General features: G+C 34.0%; 1 protein-coding gene across 1 annotated transcript in view; it reads right to left on the reverse strand.

The window, feature by feature from the left end:
* The window catches only part of LOC123654166 (protein vein), a 90,579-nt gene extending 74,248 nt beyond the window's left edge, over nt 1-16,331 (reverse strand). Inside the window, exon 1 of the mRNA XM_045590088.1 lies at nt 15,917-16,331. Coding sequence (XP_045446044.1) covers nt 15,917-16,331 — 415 coding nt within the window. The remainder of the gene's footprint in view (nt 1-15,916) is intronic.
* Nucleotides 16,332-18,262: the final 1,931 nt, after the last annotated feature.

Raw genomic sequence — 18,262 nt, forward strand, 5'->3', positions numbered from 1 at the left:
TAACACTAGAATCATTGCAAACGCGTTGCCGACCCTATCAAAAATTCCCCCCAGGAGCTCTGATCACCTTACTCACCAACAGTAACACAACACTGCTTGACTGACTGACCCCAGTCGGTTTGGTCCATATTATGTGCGGGGATCGAACCCGCAGCCACCAGCACAACGCGTCATCATCCATCATTATAACATAATAATTAATGTCATTATATTAATAAATATATATCTATTGGAAGCAATAAATTATATAAAATATATATTTAACATTACATAATTATAAAACTGCACTTGACCGATTTATTTATATTTCAATTTGATTCAAAGATAATGAATATATGTTCACTTAACTATAAATATATCTAAGTGTGCGTTTATGTATTTACATAGCAACGCTGTCCCAGTTCTAGCTCCGGAAGGTCTAAATATTTGATAACAATGCAATGACCATTTACTAATGATCTTTATTTATAATTGCAACAATGTCAACTATGTAAATAACTACAGTTAGGGCCACTAGTATCACTAGTCAAAATTATTAAGCGATGACTTTTTTTAATATCGGCAAACAAGCGTACGACCCACCGGATAGTGAGCGTTTACCATAGCTTATAGACGCCTGCAATATCAGAAGCACCGCAAGCGCGTTGTAGATAGACCCTATCCCTAATAACACCAGAAGCCGTGACCATCTTGTGTTGTGTTTATAAGAACACAGCGTTGATTTGTGTATACTGTCTGTCGTAGCGTAGTTGTTCTAGCAACACAGCCTAACAGCATTGGACCTACTTATTTCTATATGGAAATTTTATATTATATTTAATGTATAGAAAAGAAATTGACAATTCTTTATACTTATTTTTGTGGATATTGGCGCATTTGATGACACGCACACTGTTGATATTTCTTTACAAGTTTACGCACACAACCTTGCGCACTAATATGGCTTAGGTATTTATGTTTGTGTATCGCTATGGAGACATTTAAAACCTTAACGACGTAACTCCTTTGAGGAAAATCCTAACACATTTTCACCTTACCTAGTAAAATATAATTAAACGTGTTTGTGTGTGATAGCACGCTAATCTGAGAAGCTACTCGGAATAAATGTTTTTTGCGTTAGGTAGGTGTTTACTAATTGTTTAAGATTTATAAGTTATCAATCAGAATTGACTGTGATAGTAGTTGCAAGTTTAATTCGGAATCATGACATATTTCATGAGGCTAGGCGTTTCTGGTTATGTTGTGTGTGTGATCAGATAAAGAATTACATCCCCTGATTTCGTTGATTATGAGACATGTGATTGTTTATATTGTCTTCCCAGAAGAAAAAGATAGAGATAAGATGCAATTGAAGCAACGGAAAGCACGAGGAAGCCGACTAAAAATTAGCTCTTGACGTATTTATACATATTTCGTAAAAGTCGTCAAAAGAGAACGAATTAAAGAATCGTCGACGTATTTTATATCACGATAAAACCGTCTGGATGCGAGGCGTTCTACAATTTTTTTTTTCTTAAATATTGTCCAAAAGGAAGCTTCGTGCCGAGTGATATGCGACACGTGGCACTTCCACAGCATAACGTCACAACTATCACACGGACACTCAGAGAGAAATATACTTTATTTTGCAAATTGTAAGGTTTATATTAATTTAACATGACGACCGGTCTCTGAACTCTGAAAATAATATTTCAATTTTGGCCACTCGCGTTACGCAACCAATGTTATAATTATAATGTTAGGACACGATGCGGTGGCGATTTGAAACTTTTGTTCGTTAAGTGGTTTCGTTAAATACTTTTGCGATATACATATTATGTTAAAGATAACAAAGTTACCGTTTCTATATTTAGTAAAACTGTTCGTTTTGGTCATGAAATGCCCACGATGGTCAATTTCGAACATGGCATGTTAAGTTTGTGAAGTGAAGATTAAATGCTGGATTTTTATCTGCTGTTGAGGGCCACAGCAGGAAAATACCAGCTCGAATATTGGAGCAGCCCGACGGGGACAATACCTAAATCTTACATAAGATCACTGCAGCTGACAAAAAGGGTTTTTTGAAGTATAACTTCTTTACGCGCGCTTGACTTAGGGAGTAAGCTGGTGAATGTGTGACGAGAGCGTTACGAAAAGTGTGATCGGGCGAAGCGGACGGAGCAAGAGGAAGAGGTACGAGCACACATTTTCTTTCTCTCTTTCTCTCATAGCCAGTTACGTTTCGTATATCAAAGACACAGTGCAGGCCTATTGTGCAGAAGTTTTATTTCAGTTGTGTGGTCTAAAGCGTATTCGTTTTAATTTGTGGTAAAGATTCTAAGTTGAAAACTAATCTTCAAAATTCATTATAATGTTAACCCATACACAGACACAAGTATGCATATTTAAACTGTAGTTCAGAAAAATATAGAAAGGTAAAGAATTAATTAGAACAATAAGACTAAATAACCGCCCGGTTTCACCCGCTTTGACGTGTATGACATACCTCAATAAGCAAGTTTTTTTATACAACTGGAAGCCCTTGATACAAGCACGTACGAACTCTTAAGCCTTATTTGGATTTAACTATAATGCGCGCGTGGTCTCATTTGTGTTTATTTTGATTTCTCTGCTAATCCATTATCACCAAAGCTAAGGAGTTGTTCATATCGAGCTAATGTTCTTGAGACTATATGTACTATATATAACAGCTTTAAAAAAAAACTATCACTGTGTAAGGGTCTTAACTACCCTTCACTTCAGCCTATCGCAGTCCACTGCTGGACATGGCCCTCCACAAGTTCGCGCCAAAAATGGCGTGTACTAATGTTGCCCATAGTCACCACGCTGGGCAGGCGGGTTGGTGACCGCAGGGCTGGCTTTGTCGCACTGAAGACGCTGCTGCACATCTTCAGCCTGTGTATTTCAAAGCGAGCAGTTGAATGGTTATCTTGACATCGGTCGGCTTTATAAGTTCTAAGTTGGTAGTGGAACTGTGTTATCCCTTAGTCGCCTTTTACGACACCCACGGGAAAAGAGGGGGTGGCTATATTCTTTACTGCCGTAGCCACAGATCGTAACTACCCTTATTTGATGCACAAAAACAGGTGTGCTTTAGACCACAGACTGAAGTAAAACTTCTTGAGATGCCCACAGTAATAAACGAAACGTAACACTCTCTTTTTTATCTTCATTAACGAGAGAGATATATAAATCTCTCTCTCAACTTCCGTTCGCCTAGCTCAATCACTCTTTTCGTAACGATCTCGTCACGCATTCACCAACTTACTGTCCAAGTCAAGCGTGCGTAAAAAAGTCCTAGTTCAAAAAAATGTTTAAATTTATGACGCTAAATAATAAAGATTTTAAGTTAAGTGTCTTACGCCGAGTTGCACGAAAAGAAATTAAAATTTAAGTAGTGATTAAACTAATTTAATCGCAAGAATTGTATGAAATTGTTGTGATTAAATTAATTTAATCTCTACTTAAATTTAAATTTTGTTTCGTGCAACTCGGCGTTAGACTGTCATAAGACGCATGCAGTGTTCCAGAATCAAATCCATCATAATCTTGTTGAACGCAAGACAAAGTTTTTGAAGAGACCATCCTTCTTAGTTTTCATTTATTATGGCAATAAAGCTTTATTATACGTATTTCACAAATTTGTAATAGAAATAAGTGAAAATTACTTTTTTTAACTTCTAGGGCATTTTTTATTTACGAAATAAGGTGTAAAAGATAATATACTTACAATACAAATATAGTACCAGTTAATAATTTAACTCATTTTAATAAATTATGAACTGACAATGCTTTATAAACAAACAGTCAATCCTCGTGTTATTAGTATAGATAATCGCACAAAGGATGATCCACGGCGGCGATGTACAGACGTAATGACATTAAATTTCGAATCAATAGAAAAACGGCACCTCCTGTTATGGTGATGGCGCCGCTCCGCCCGATCTGGTGTCGATCTACTACGTGCAGTGCTTTTGTATGTATTATACATATTTATGTATGTGTTGTGAGGTTTTAGTTTGTATGTGTATTTATGGTTTATGTATTACTAATATAAGCCATGTCGTATTGGCTTATAATCGAAAAGTAAATTAATACGTTAAGCAAAATCTTTGTACCCCTTTTTACGAAAATTAGGCGGATGGAGGAGTATGAACTTTCGCACACTTATAGTTAATATAGAGAAATGCAGAATGCCAACTTTTTTTAAATTACGCATAAAAAATACGTTTAAACAATAAAAAAAAATATATTACACACACTAACGTGTATTTGAAACACACGCATATGTACTTATTTGTTTATTATTATAGAAGTTAGTCTTTGATAACAGAACTTTAATAATGTTCAAACTTATAAGTTAAATTATTTATGGTCGAATTTCGTTCACTGGGTGACCAACTGACCACTATGTGTTAATATATAACAACCGCTCTGGTCTAGTGGTGCACGTAGCCGCGTAAAACACCGATGGATTTGGAATAGTAGTAGATATTCTAGTAATAAGTAGACAGTGTATTAGGATTTTTGCTTTATTTGTCCATTTATTCTGACGTAAGTCCTTAAATTTTCTTAAGAGCCTATACGGTTTCTTAAGGGTCGTCTTTGACTACTAAGTATAGATTCAAATTATAAATAAAATTAATTGCAAACTTAGAGTTGTTATTGCCGATTTGAGAGTAGAATTGGCGACGCGTTGGCGCAGCAGTTACAGCATTGAATACTGCGCTGGCGGCTGTACGTTCGATCCCCACTCACGACAGACGTTGTAGTTTTCATAGGATTACATAGGACGTATTTGTTAATTTATTACAAGAAATTTTCAAAGTTTATATATATTTAGAAATACTTATGACTATAATAGAAGTAATCCATAGTTTCAAATATTATTAATTCAAATGTTTAAATAAAATCTTTGTATTTAAATATTATCAACGCTGTACCTCGGCATTTATGAAAAAAAAAAAAAAAAATCTAAAGTTTATTTTTAAAGTTCATAAAGCATTTTTCGTATCTCTTTAATTGATCTGTGACATATCGGAGTGAGTTTAACATCAACCTTTAATCAAATTGCAAAGTAATCCGTTCGGTACTTTCTTTTAACATTATATTCGGTAGACATTTTCACTTACTCGACCGCACCTACCAATTAATTCTAAATGTCATATGAATTGGGTTTTTTAACGTTTGCTTTAAGGCATAAGAAGCAGCGTTAAATGTTTTAATGCGACGATCCGCGATAAATAAGAGCGGTATGTAAATATTCTTTTTTTAACATTTTTATTCTATTATATTGGTTTCAGTTACAAATAAGCATTTATTGGTTTTTTTTTTATAATTATTTCGGCAAATAAGCGTACGGCTCACCTGATGGTAAGCGATTACCGTAGCTTATAGACGCTAGATCTGGTCTTCTTACTTACCAACAGGAATACAACACTGCTTGAAAGCAGTATTATTTAGCTGTGATCTTCTGTAAGGTTGAGGTACTTTTCCCGTTGGGCTGTGCCAAATACCTCAGTTAGTATTTCTTAATTTATATTGATATCTAAGATGAGATTTATTTATCGTTAATAATACAGCGATTGTTGTGATTTTTCTCGGTTTGATTTTTTTATTATTAAGAACTCCGTGAACGATAATGTAGTCATCATGTTCATATATATTATTATCTGTTATAATAAATTCGTTTTAAATTGAAATTTTCATTCTATCGCCCAAAATTTTTTCTTTATCTATCGCATGTTGCATTTCTTAAGTGTTCCGCCGTAATTGTTTGATTTATGTATCACACACTGTAAATGTTTTTATTTACTAAAGTTTCACTTACATCGTGGTTTCATAAAACCACACAATTTTCTTTTTTATGTTTTGACCGCAACAATATCAGGAATTGTCGATTTGTACGTTAAAGAAATATAAGATCGCTAAATTAAAGAAGATTACGAGTGTAAGTTATATCTCTAAGACTTTTATATAGTACACAATAATAATCACAATAATCACAAACATCAGTAAAAAATAAACATAATTTATTAATTTCATTGAAAAATCTATAATGTTAGAAAACCAGTGTAAGTTTAATCGCTCACGCTACCTTCAATGACTTAAAATAATGTCCTCGACATTTTCAAGTGGTGATTTTTACCGAAACCCGCCATCAGGTCAACAGTTACACAATATGTCAACATTATCGTTCAACATCATTAAGATCGTGAACGGAAATTAGAGTGATAAAAATTTTCTCATTTAATCGTCAACTTTTTTCATTCGAACCGCTTTATTTTTCACAGATACGCGGTATTTCATTTGCAAAAACAATTCTCAGCATTAATAAATATTTATTTACAATGCAATACATATATTGTAGATAAAATATTTTTTTACAATATATATTATTTTTAATTCTAATATTTTTAAATTGTGTCTATAATATTAAGTATTTTGGAAAAGACCTTCCTCTACATTTCAAAAGCTCCAAGCATTTTATCGTACAATGGAATCTATACTATGTACTGAAATCTGTACTAATATTACGAAGAAGATAGATTTCTTCTTTAATTTTTAATTGATAATCTTGGGAACTGCCTAATCCATTTTCATAATTGTTTTAGTGTACACATTATGAAATAAATAATGCATATTCAGATTGTGTTTAGAATTTAATTAAATTTTGAATAAAAAAATTGGTCTATAACATTTTAAGCTAAAACTTTTTTGTCGACTTTATTTTTGAATTTAACTTTGAATTTTTTGTCGACTTTATTTTTGAATTTAACTTTAAATTTTTTGTCGACTTTATTTCTTGAAGTTTAATCCTTAAGAATCGATATTCATTAAGACATCTTTCCTTTTATTAAGTTCTGATAGATGGCGTTATTTGATTCGTTTATTTACCATTTGATATGGTATTAATCTTTTTCTTAGACTAGTAAGACTTTTTGTCCCTATTTAGACAGTCGATCTGAAGGAGTAAACTCCAGTCGTGCGTCGGAGCTGACACACACACTTTTTTAAATTAATATTTGTACATATTTCAGTATAATTAACGTTGATAACGAATGAGCTGTTAAGGGAAATTGAGAGCTTTCGTTTAATTAGGTCATGTTATATCAAGGTGTGTTCAATTATCGAATTAAAAGTATTAATATAATTACTAATATTAATTATTATTACATGTACATTGCAAATTAATTTATTATTATATAAATAACAATAACAATTATCATAAAAAATTAATGAGCAACACAATAATTATAAAATTTGCGCCTTTTATACAGAAGTTAATGATATTATTTCAATACATTTTTTTAAAGAAAATTAAATTATTAAGCCCTGTGTAGAAACATTCAACTGTAATTTATTTGTCAAATTACTTTATAGAAACGTTTTTAATTATTTTAAAACACATACATACACGTTCTAATCAAATTAATTTACAAAATATGCTTAAACGTATCAAGGAAAACTGTTTGAAAGTCACTTAAACATGAGTATATCTTTAACACCGTTCTCTCGATCACCGTGTGAAAGACCTTTAGGTCTCATTACGTATGGGTGGCCGCTAATGTCAGTCTACCTACCGCAGGATAACGGCTGATGATTGTACATACATCCCGATTATTATCAATTTATTGATATTTATCACGTTTTCTTAATTATGGTAGAGAAAGAACTTTTCGACATACTTTCGTTAAAGATATTTTACGTCGATGTATTTATTTTTAAATCATTCGTTGAAAGTGGAACGGTAAGAATATTTCAATCGAGATATAAATAAAAAATAGGATCGAATTTTTTTTATGGAATTATGTGGTTTAATTTTGAGTTTATTTAAATTGCATAAAAAAAATTGTTATATATACTAATATATAAAAAAAAAATTATAGCCCATTTACCGAGGAAATATATATAATATAGCATATTTTTGAAACCACGGGGAACAAGTAATGGGTGAATAAATTTCAATTTACTTCATCATAGTTTAAAGGATGCTTATTGCGAACTTTTTTTTTACTACAAGCACACGGTTACACAATAAAGCATACTCTGGTTAAGTTAAGCAATATAATAAATAAATAAATATTTTATAAGTCATAAGTTCATAACATACACACACGGTCGTCTGTTCTCATTTTAAGCAACTTAATGCTTGTGTTACAGATAACAGCTGACTGTTATAGATAAATATATTTTTTAATCAATATACATAGAAATAATACTTAATTATATAAATACACATATTACACCCAGGCTCGGGCGGGAACCCGCGGAACTGAAAGCACTACAAAGTGCGCTAACGGCTCGTCAGTAAAAATAAATTTACATTTTATTCTAGATTTCAATTAATACACATATCCAAATTCATTGTGATTAGTTAAAAAAATTTGACCCACACTTATCCTTACGTATTGCTTCAGCCTGTAATATCCCACTACTAGGCATAGGCCTTTTTCCCCATGTAGGAGAAGGATCAGAGCTTAATCCACCACGCTGATCCTATGATACCAACCGGGACCGACGACTTAACGTGCTCTCCGAGGCACGGTGGGGAGACCCACAAGGACTGCACAAACACCCAGACCACGGAAAACACCTGTATGGCCAATACATATGTTTGTCATGTGCAGGGATCGAACCCACAACCGCCAGCGCAACAGGTACAATCCATGGCTGTAACCGTTGCGTCAACGCGGCGTCCTTCCTTCCTTACTTATCCTTAGTGTAGTGTTGAATATTCAAATCATTCAACTTGGGGTGACGTGTAACACTACATAATCATGTAAAACATGTTTATATGAACATTGCTCCATTAGTTATAAAGTAGCGGTACACACGGCTGCTATCAACTTTATTGCACTAGACACGCCACACTGATTCAACTGCCTTTTATTTCGTTACTTATTAGAAGACATTATTATGAGAGAATTAATTAAGGATAAATTATTTCACAGAAAAAAAAATAAAATTTTAAAATAGCTATTTTGTGATTAGTCGATTTTTACCAAACATCCGATTAACTTAATTGGAGTTAAAAATACAGTTAATCATGTTTATGTCGATCAAAATTTGTTTCTATGACCCTAATCCCTAATATTGTACTTCTTTACAATTTCCGAAGATAGAAAGCCTTTCTTTCCCAAACATATGCAAATGAATATATATTTGATTTTATATGTCTGTAATTTCTTATTATTATTTTTTTAAATTTATTTGTAACATTAAGAAAAGCATACATTACATTATATTTACTTGCAAAAGCCCTTAAGCTTGTCCGCAAGTAACAAACAACAAACATATTTATACTACGCTTAGATAATTTTTGCTAAACAAAGTTTTGCGTCTACCCTACTTATTAAAAATATTGTATTTATTATATATGTTTAGGTTGGGGGTAGAAATACGTAACTTCGGAATTACAAACACAATCAGCTGTTTCGCACGACGTCACAAGCGAGACTGAATTAATTTGACCTAATGATTGGTAATGCAGTCAAGAGGTAAAATCATGTCAAGCAAGCAGTCATTTTTTAATCGAAACATGGTGGTTGTCATTAGGTCCCATTTAAATTTAATCAGGATTTGAGAAGTACTTTTCGAGTTATATCTACCCACGCGTATTTACTTGACTATCTACTGGGTGCAACAATTGATGATTTTTGTTTTAATCGAAAGCTTTTTTTTGTTGTGGTTTTATTTAAATTTGATTAAGATCTATTGACCCCTTTTTAAGTAATCTTGTTTTTATTACTTGTCGATGTAACTGAAATCGGTTTTTTTTACGAGCAAACACAAATATGTTCTCAATGTACTATAAAAGTAGATCTAATGCAAATATATTTAACTATAACGCGTATAATAAATCACACGTATAAAATAGTATTCCTGTCTCCGCGATTGGCACAGCAACAAGGTTCCGATATAAAGAAATGCATTTTGAGACATAATTTACTCGACGTGACTCAAATGTTATTCGTAGAGTTGCTAGACGTAGGAAATTATTAGTCCAATAATAAATAAAGAGTCATTTCGTCTAGTTGTGGATTTTTTTATTTAAGTGTGTTTATTATATATGCGATTTTTATTTTATTTTAGTGGAAGCGAAATTTTATCGTTATTTGTTGTTTTTGTACGAATTGCCTGTGTATTAAAACAAAATAATTTATTTACGAAACTTGTTTAGTTAGTTGTTGAGTTTTGTATATTATATCGTACCTACTGCTTATCGTATATTCTTCTATTTCAATGTACATTTTTCAAAATTCTATCCTGAAGCTATAATTATATTATTTTATTATTATTTTTAATTTTTTTTTTAAAATAAGTTATTAATATATTATTTTATATTCGTTGATCTTATAATTTCTAGGCTATAATAGAAACTTAATCATACTGAAGCGGTTATATATATGATATCGAATATATGTTTGAAAAATTCGTATTTATAGGCTTTGAGAGATTTTGTTTCATAAGGCATTTGTAATTTTTTTGATAAGTTGTCACTTCTGAATTAAATTTGTTAAATAAATTAATTAGATTATTTGTTAAAATAATTCCTAGTTTGCAGGTGCTTAGACTGATAATGCTTTTTAGATGTTTACCCGGATTATAGGTACTTCGCAGTTAGCGACAGATGAGTCTATGTACAATCAAGCGCGAATATCGCTTAACTAAGCAAATGTTTTGCACAGCGATACCAAGACAGCCAAGCTTTGATTTGAACACGAAAATACCAAACGGACGTTAGTGTCGGCGAAGAATTTCTCGCGGCAAATGTATGAGATCTAAAAATTTATGACCCATTGAAAAGAAAACAATTTTAACTAAGTTTCATCGTGTTTATACAGTTTCAACATCCCAAATGTGGATGATCGTGACGAAATCTTTACATTATGATAGATCTAAAATGAAATTTAAATTTTGAACTAAATACTTATGTTGCTGTTTACTTTTTAATACTTAATATTCATTTTTTTTTCAGCGTGGTGGATTAAGCTCTGATCCTTCTCCTACATGGGGAAAGAGGCCTAGGCCCAGTAGTGGGATATTACAGGCTGAAGCGTATATTTTTTTATCAAAATATTAAATTAGCTTGTTGATCATTTGATAAAGAGTTACTATCATCTATGAAAGCAGCTAAAGGAGTCCCTAATCCGGCGCATTTCTTTTTACTCTGAGCAATCTCACACACTCTACGAAACTCACGTTTTATACCTTCAAGATGACGTTTATTGTCGCTATTACTTGAGGTTGATGTACGTACACTGTGAAATAGTTGCCGTCAGCATAGTGACTAGTTGAATTGAATAGTTAACTCAGGTAGGGTACAGCAGGAAATTTTCTGCTCAAATATGGAGCAGCCCGACTGGGGTAGTACCTCGACCTTACAGAAGAGCACAGCTAAATAATACTGCTTTCAAGCAGTGTTGTATTTCTGTTGGTGAATAAGGTGACCAGAGCTCCTGGGGGAATCGGGGATAGGGTCGGCAACATGCTTGTAATGCTTCGGGTGTTGCAGATGTAAGCTACGGTAATCGCTTATCATCAGGTGAGCCATACGCTTGTTTGCCGACCTAGTTATATATAAAAATAACGTGCTCTCTGAGGCACGGTTGGGACACCTACAAGAACAGACAAAATTATAATACAATATATATAAATAAGATATTTTTTCCTGCCAATTTTATTTCAGTTTGTACAAACATATAAATAAGCTGGAGCAACGATTCGAGATGCTATTATGTTGTGCGGATGCACGCGTTAGGCACAAGGACGAGTAAAGTTCAGTCATTGTTCGTCGCCAGCCATCGATGTCGATTCAATCGACATAGGTAATAGAAGATATATATTTACAAATGGAATCGAATCGTGAACTGATTAAATTTGATGTGTTTCTGGTCTGTGTTAAACGGAAGAGAGATGATGAGGAAGGAGAGGAAGAAGAGAAACGGAAGACGGTACTCCTAGTACTCTCAAATCATGAAAATTGTTATAATAAGCGCTTCACACATAATAGACGACGCGTTAGTGCAGCGGTGACAGCCCTGGCTGTTGCGCTGGCGGTTGATCCCCGCTCGTGACAGACATTTATACTGGCCATGTAGATGTTTGTCGTTGTTTGGGCATTTGTGCTTTTTGATTGTGTGTGTTTCTAGACCCCCGACTCATTAGAAAATCCTACTGGGGCCGTTAAATGTGAGGCGTTTATAATAGGAATAATAAAATAGGAAGAGAACGCAATAGCGTTGAGCTTCAGTCGAGTTGCCGTATAGCATAACATAGCATCGCTTCATATTTCCTCGTATGGTTTACGAGTACCTATGCCGAGATCAATTTTTCTTGAGAAAGCTACATATATATTATATAGTCCAGACAACGCTGAATACACAACTGAGGTAGGGCACAGCAGGAATTTCCTGCTCAAAATATGGAGCAGGCCCGACTGGGTTAGTACCTCGACCTTACAGAAGAATACAGCAAAATAATACTGTTTTCAAGCAGTATTGTGTTCCTGTTGGTGAGTAAGGTGACCAGAGCTCCTGGAGGGATTGGGGATTGGGTCGGTAACGTGCTTGCGATGCTTCTGGTGTTGCAGGCGTCTATAAGCTACGGTAATCGCTTACCATTAGGTGAGCCGTACGCTTGTTTGCCGACCTAGTGACATAAAAAAAATACACAATTATATAACTGCACCAGCTACCCTATCTCGAGATTATATTAAATTTATCCTTCCTTTAATTGGGTTGTCGGGAAGAAATGGCTAAATAGCCATAAGTCCATAAGTCCGCCCATTGTTACTTCACAGTCTGTAAATGTCTTTAATGTTTAAAATGTCGTTGTAGTGTACAATCAAGTATAAATAAATAAATAAATAAATAAATGTTTTAATAACACTATATGAAATAAACAATAATTTATGTCATTTATAATCGTGATTTAATATGATTTTTCTAACTCGGAATTTTGTTCTCGATTGCTCTGTTACTTTATGATTTGCATTTTAAAATTTTGTAACATTTTTTTTGAGATTAGACTAAAACATAACATTCAAAACCTAAGTGTGAAATATAATAATTTGTAGGCTCAAGCTATATAAAATATAATAATGACCTACGTTAGTGTTTCTAATAGGACAGTAAAGTCGGTAGAGCGCATCGCGTATAATGGTGAGCCGGCAACCCGTAACGACGCCATTATGAAATAAAAGCTTTTAATAAATAAGATGCCGTGTGACTTCTCAAATGAAGGTCGGCCGCACCCATCATCGTGATAATGTATTGTCACAGTTATTGGAGACGGAACTGTGATAAGGGATCATGTTGGTTCTTATGATGATGATGGAATTAGATAGGCTGATCTTAGGTCCACTGTTTCTTGGATTAGGACACTTTTAGAACAATTTTTATTCTATTATAATATACTAATTATATTATTTATTTGTGTGTGATTTGCATCTGTTGTCTGACCTAGATTTGTTGTGATTTAGTAAACATTCTATGATAAACTTTCGTACTTATAATATAGGTAAATCGGATTATTAAGAAATTTAGAAGGTAGATTTGAAAAAAAATTAGAAAAAACTATACCAAAATTATAAGTTTAGCTAGAGCACTTAGGTACTTCATAAATATCACCAACAAAAAACCAAGATAAATTAGTAGTTTTCTACCATTTTTAAATTCATTGTGTACACAATTAGCAGAACGTATATATATATAGTGACATTTAAGCAATGTTAAGATAAATAGATCATAAAAGGTTGCACTTTTCTAATTATATACACTAACAAAAATAATTAGAACGATTTTTTATTTCTTAACATTAAACAATATCAAAGATAAAACGATAATTGATTAAGTACAGAAGTGACAGAGGCGATTAAAATTCAAATCAGCAATGTTTTTTCTATCATCTATTATCAAGACGGCGATGAATAATCCCGCAAATTAGTAATACCAAAGTTTGTTGACTCGTATATTAAATGCTACTCGACAGCTTGACGGACTCTATTATTCGATCGATAACAATGCTAAACATTTCAAACATCGTAAAACAAACCCGATAATGTTTACGAAGAAGCCGAAAGAAAAAACACAAACAGCACTGAAATCGAAAGGAATCTTTGATAAGTTCTCGATGCGTACAATATTGATATACTACATAACCACCTGTAGATTATACTGAGACAGATTTACAAGGCAATAATGAGAGAAAGAACATTAACAAAGGAAAAACGACGGATAACATCCAGATAGATAAACATTTTGAACAACCGAAAGGTGAACGTAAACAAGGCGGCAAGCGCCACTCGACTAACGAAAACTGTTCGTATGGGTAATTAAACTTTAAAGAACTCTTACATTTTAAAACATAAAATTGATTGACCCGAACTTGAAGCATATAAACACAAAAAATAATATGAATTAGGTATTTTTAAATTTCGAAGTAATTCCTTTTTTGACATTCCAGTTTGATAATTAAAATCATAGTGTACTAGTTGAATAGTGCTGAGAAGAAATACAGGTAATGAAGGTAACCAATACAATAAGAAACTGATCTGATTAGATTCGCGGAATGCGAAGGCGTTCAGATGGGATCGGATCTGCTGGTGACATCACGACACGCTCCAGTTCATACCTGTCGGTGCCTGTCTGTCAAATGTAGCGTAACGTTCTCTTACGTGAACCCTGCTCTCGACTTTTTTTACACTTGTTCCGATATTTCCGGATCGTCTTAATTCTCTACGTCTAGGGATTCATCATGATTAAAATTGTCGTTTTTTTTCACTTTTATTTTCTTTTTTTTTATTACGGATGTCGTATAAATGAAACCTTTTTGGAAAAAAGAATGTTCGTGTAAAAATTCTTTTCGGATGTTTAACTTAAAAAAAGTCGGTGTTGATAAAATTAAACTAAAAGGTCGACAATTATAAACACGTTAATAACTCAACAGCTTATTTTTTGCTTACGTATTACAATTTCGGTTACGAGTAATTTTCTTAATTTATTCTTTATATATATTCTCAATTAAATTCTTTGAAACTTGCGACCTTACGGTATCTGCGCTTTTTGTGAAAATTGCGATTACAGTTTATTTCTTAATAGTCTCGAATTAATATGCGTTTCGCGAAATGTAATTATTTTCCCGAGTTCAAAGCTCCTAACGCACTGACGTCTTCAACCTGCTCTGCCCCATAAATCAGCCAATTTTCTATGAATTCCTGTAGCGTGTAACACATTACCAATTACTCACTTGATTATTATTTTATAATCCAGTAAATACGTATTACTCAATTATGATTGTCATGTTATTAAAATAGTAACCTACATGGTTTTAAGGGAGATTGTAACGTTACGATCCCAGTTGAAAGAAATCGTGTTTCCTTATGCGTTTGACCGTTTATGAAGGGTGCATAAATGAGATTGAGAACAGTGTGCATACATTGGTTATGTTTTGCTACAGTGGCCACGCTCGACTATTTACACTGCACCTAAAATGGATTCCTAATGGCTACTTGTTCGTACGATACACCTGCCATAGCATATTTGTTAGCAGTTGAATTTATTGGTGTCTTTAACCGTAATGATATGTTACGCATTGTGCGGCTCTCTTTAGTCACGTCTTAGATTTAAAGTTCGATATAATATTTGGATTACGGAGTTTTCCGTTTTAAAATAAAATAATTTCGTTATCGATGTCTATGATCGCGAATCTAAATAATTGTGGGAGTTGGAGAATTCACACGTTTTAGAATTAAAAATATCCGACGTTAATGCGATATTTAGTCTAATCATGCAGCATAGAAGTTGATGAACTGCGTCTCGGGTCACGAGGAGCCCGGTGACGAACGATACCTTCACGTGCTCGGATTCGAAGAGCTCAACTTCCATGCACTTATAAAACACAAAGCACTCACTGTAACCAGGCTTGTAGACCGTGCGGATCCTCCTGATCAACTTGGCGGTCCTTCTGAGAGGGGGCCCGAGGGCAACTGCTGAGTGGCCTCTCCTCTCTGCGAACACGATATAGTTCTTTCGATTCTGCAAAGGCACTTCAAAACGTCCCGAACACTCGAGGTCCTCCTGGGGCAGCTTGAGGCGGAGGATGGCGTCCTCGTGGGGCCAGCGGCCCTGGCGGTGAAAGACGCGTCGCACCTGGACGGTAGCGGCGTCCCTGGCGAGCGACTGGACGCGCGCCTCGAAGGCGGCGGGGGCTCGGTAGGCGCGCCAGGCGACGTCCGCCCGCTCGCAGTAGAGGCGGCGCGGCGCCGCCAGGCCGCCGACGAGGCACAGCAGGGCCCAGCAAAACGCCGCGCGCCCGCAAGTCTTCATCGCGCCATCGCAGCGCTCGCGCGTCGCTCACTCGTGCGACCCTCGCACGTCGGCTGCCGGGGCGCGACTGGACCCGTCCGCTGATTCACGCCCCGCCTACACCGAAATAGTCGCGGCGGTACCGTGCGAGCAGCGGGCACGCGCCGATTTATCTCGCGATATGATTAATTTGCGAGCTCTCGATTGTAATTAGCGGCGGGTTAACGCCCAGCGGGTGCGGGGTGCCCTTATCCGTTACGAGGCGTTTAGTGATAGTTGATAACGCTCTAGCTTTTTTATTCGCGCGTTTTTTTTCTGTATAACACAGCGTATATTTTATACCGTTTCAGCGGGATTTGAGTCCGTCAGTAATGAAATGAAAATAACGTAATTAAATATTCGTAAATAGTAATTGTAGAATTGTTTTTAATGGAAATTTAATTGTTTGCAATGACAATAATAGAATAAAATTATTTAATATATAAAGCGTTTTTTTTTAAGTATAAAACAAAATAATATTAAATACTTTAGTTTTTTTTTAGCCTAAGCCTAAGTTGCCTATTATTCGTAAATGACTAATGAAGATGTGTAATTCAGATCCGGGAAGACAATTCTGAGAAGATTTCTATTTTATTTATATGAGAAATTCATCGCCACGTTTTCGATATTAAATTACAAAATAACTTTAACAAAATATCAAGTTTTATTGTAAATAAAGCGTATTTAAAATAAGAGTTTTTTCATATGAAATTATGAGAAGAAAATTATCGACCATTTTATTTCGTAAAGTACTTATTTCGATTGTATTAATAATTAATTAGTATTTTGAATAGAAAATAAGTCCATAAACGTTTTTTAAATGATGCCGTTGTTTTAGATAATGATATTTTCGTCAAATAAATTTAGTTCTTTTTGCCACAAAATTAAAGCTATATTCCTCTAAGAGTATAAATCGCAGATGGCTTTCGTAGCAGGTTTTCATACAACTTTCTCGCGTAGCGCTTCTACGTAACGTAGCGTGTAGAATCGTAGCCTTTTAAGTTTTATATATAATTTTATATGAAATTTAATATTATACCAAATAAATTAAAAATAAAAGTATTTGATATAAACTTTATATTTGTTTTAAAAATCTTTTGACTTGTTACTATAACGAGAAAATATTATTATTAATGGATTTAATATTTAATATAGTTTTAAAAATAATCCTGGATAGCAAAGTGTGAATAAATAATAAATAAACACTCCTGTGTTGGGGTCCGGAAATACAGACAATATACAAGCACAAACGCCTAGACCTGGACACAAACATCTCAATATGGCCAACGCTCTATATATAATATAATATAACCCACGACCGCCAGCGTAACAGCCAGTGCTGTGACCGCCTTTTCTTCGAATAAAAGTAAAAAAAAACAGTTTCATATGCCTATGCTTTTTTTTTTCATATGAATGTAAGGATTTCTAATTTAAAAAGTTTTTAGTAACTTTACATTTTAAAGTACAAAATAAAATTAATAAAATACAACACATATATATGTATTATATGTGTATATATATGTATTATATGTAGTATATTTACTTATTTTTATATCATATAACTTGTAAACTCCATACCAATTCGTTATCAACTATTTGTACACTTCCCTACCGCTTTTCATTTTATATGCCCTGTCCTATACCCTAAGGTTGTCTGGAAGAAATCGCTCTTAGCGATAAGACCACCTTTGTACATCTTTCTTCGTATGTATCCCTTTTTGTAACGTTTCTCTGTAGTGTACAATAAAGAGTATTTATTATTATTTATTATTATTACATGTCACTCACTTTTAGAAAGCCATAGAAACACAAATTACGTAAGAAGTTTCACATACTGCTTTGTCGGTAAAAAGTTTATTTGCATTTTATAAAGAAATTCAAGGCAAGATAGGCTTAACTGAGGTAATGGGGCC

Source organism: Melitaea cinxia, chromosome 6, assembly GCF_905220565.1.
Source record: "Melitaea cinxia chromosome 6, ilMelCinx1.1, whole genome shotgun sequence".
NCBI classification, from domain to species: Eukaryota; Metazoa; Arthropoda; class Insecta; order Lepidoptera; family Nymphalidae; genus Melitaea; species Melitaea cinxia.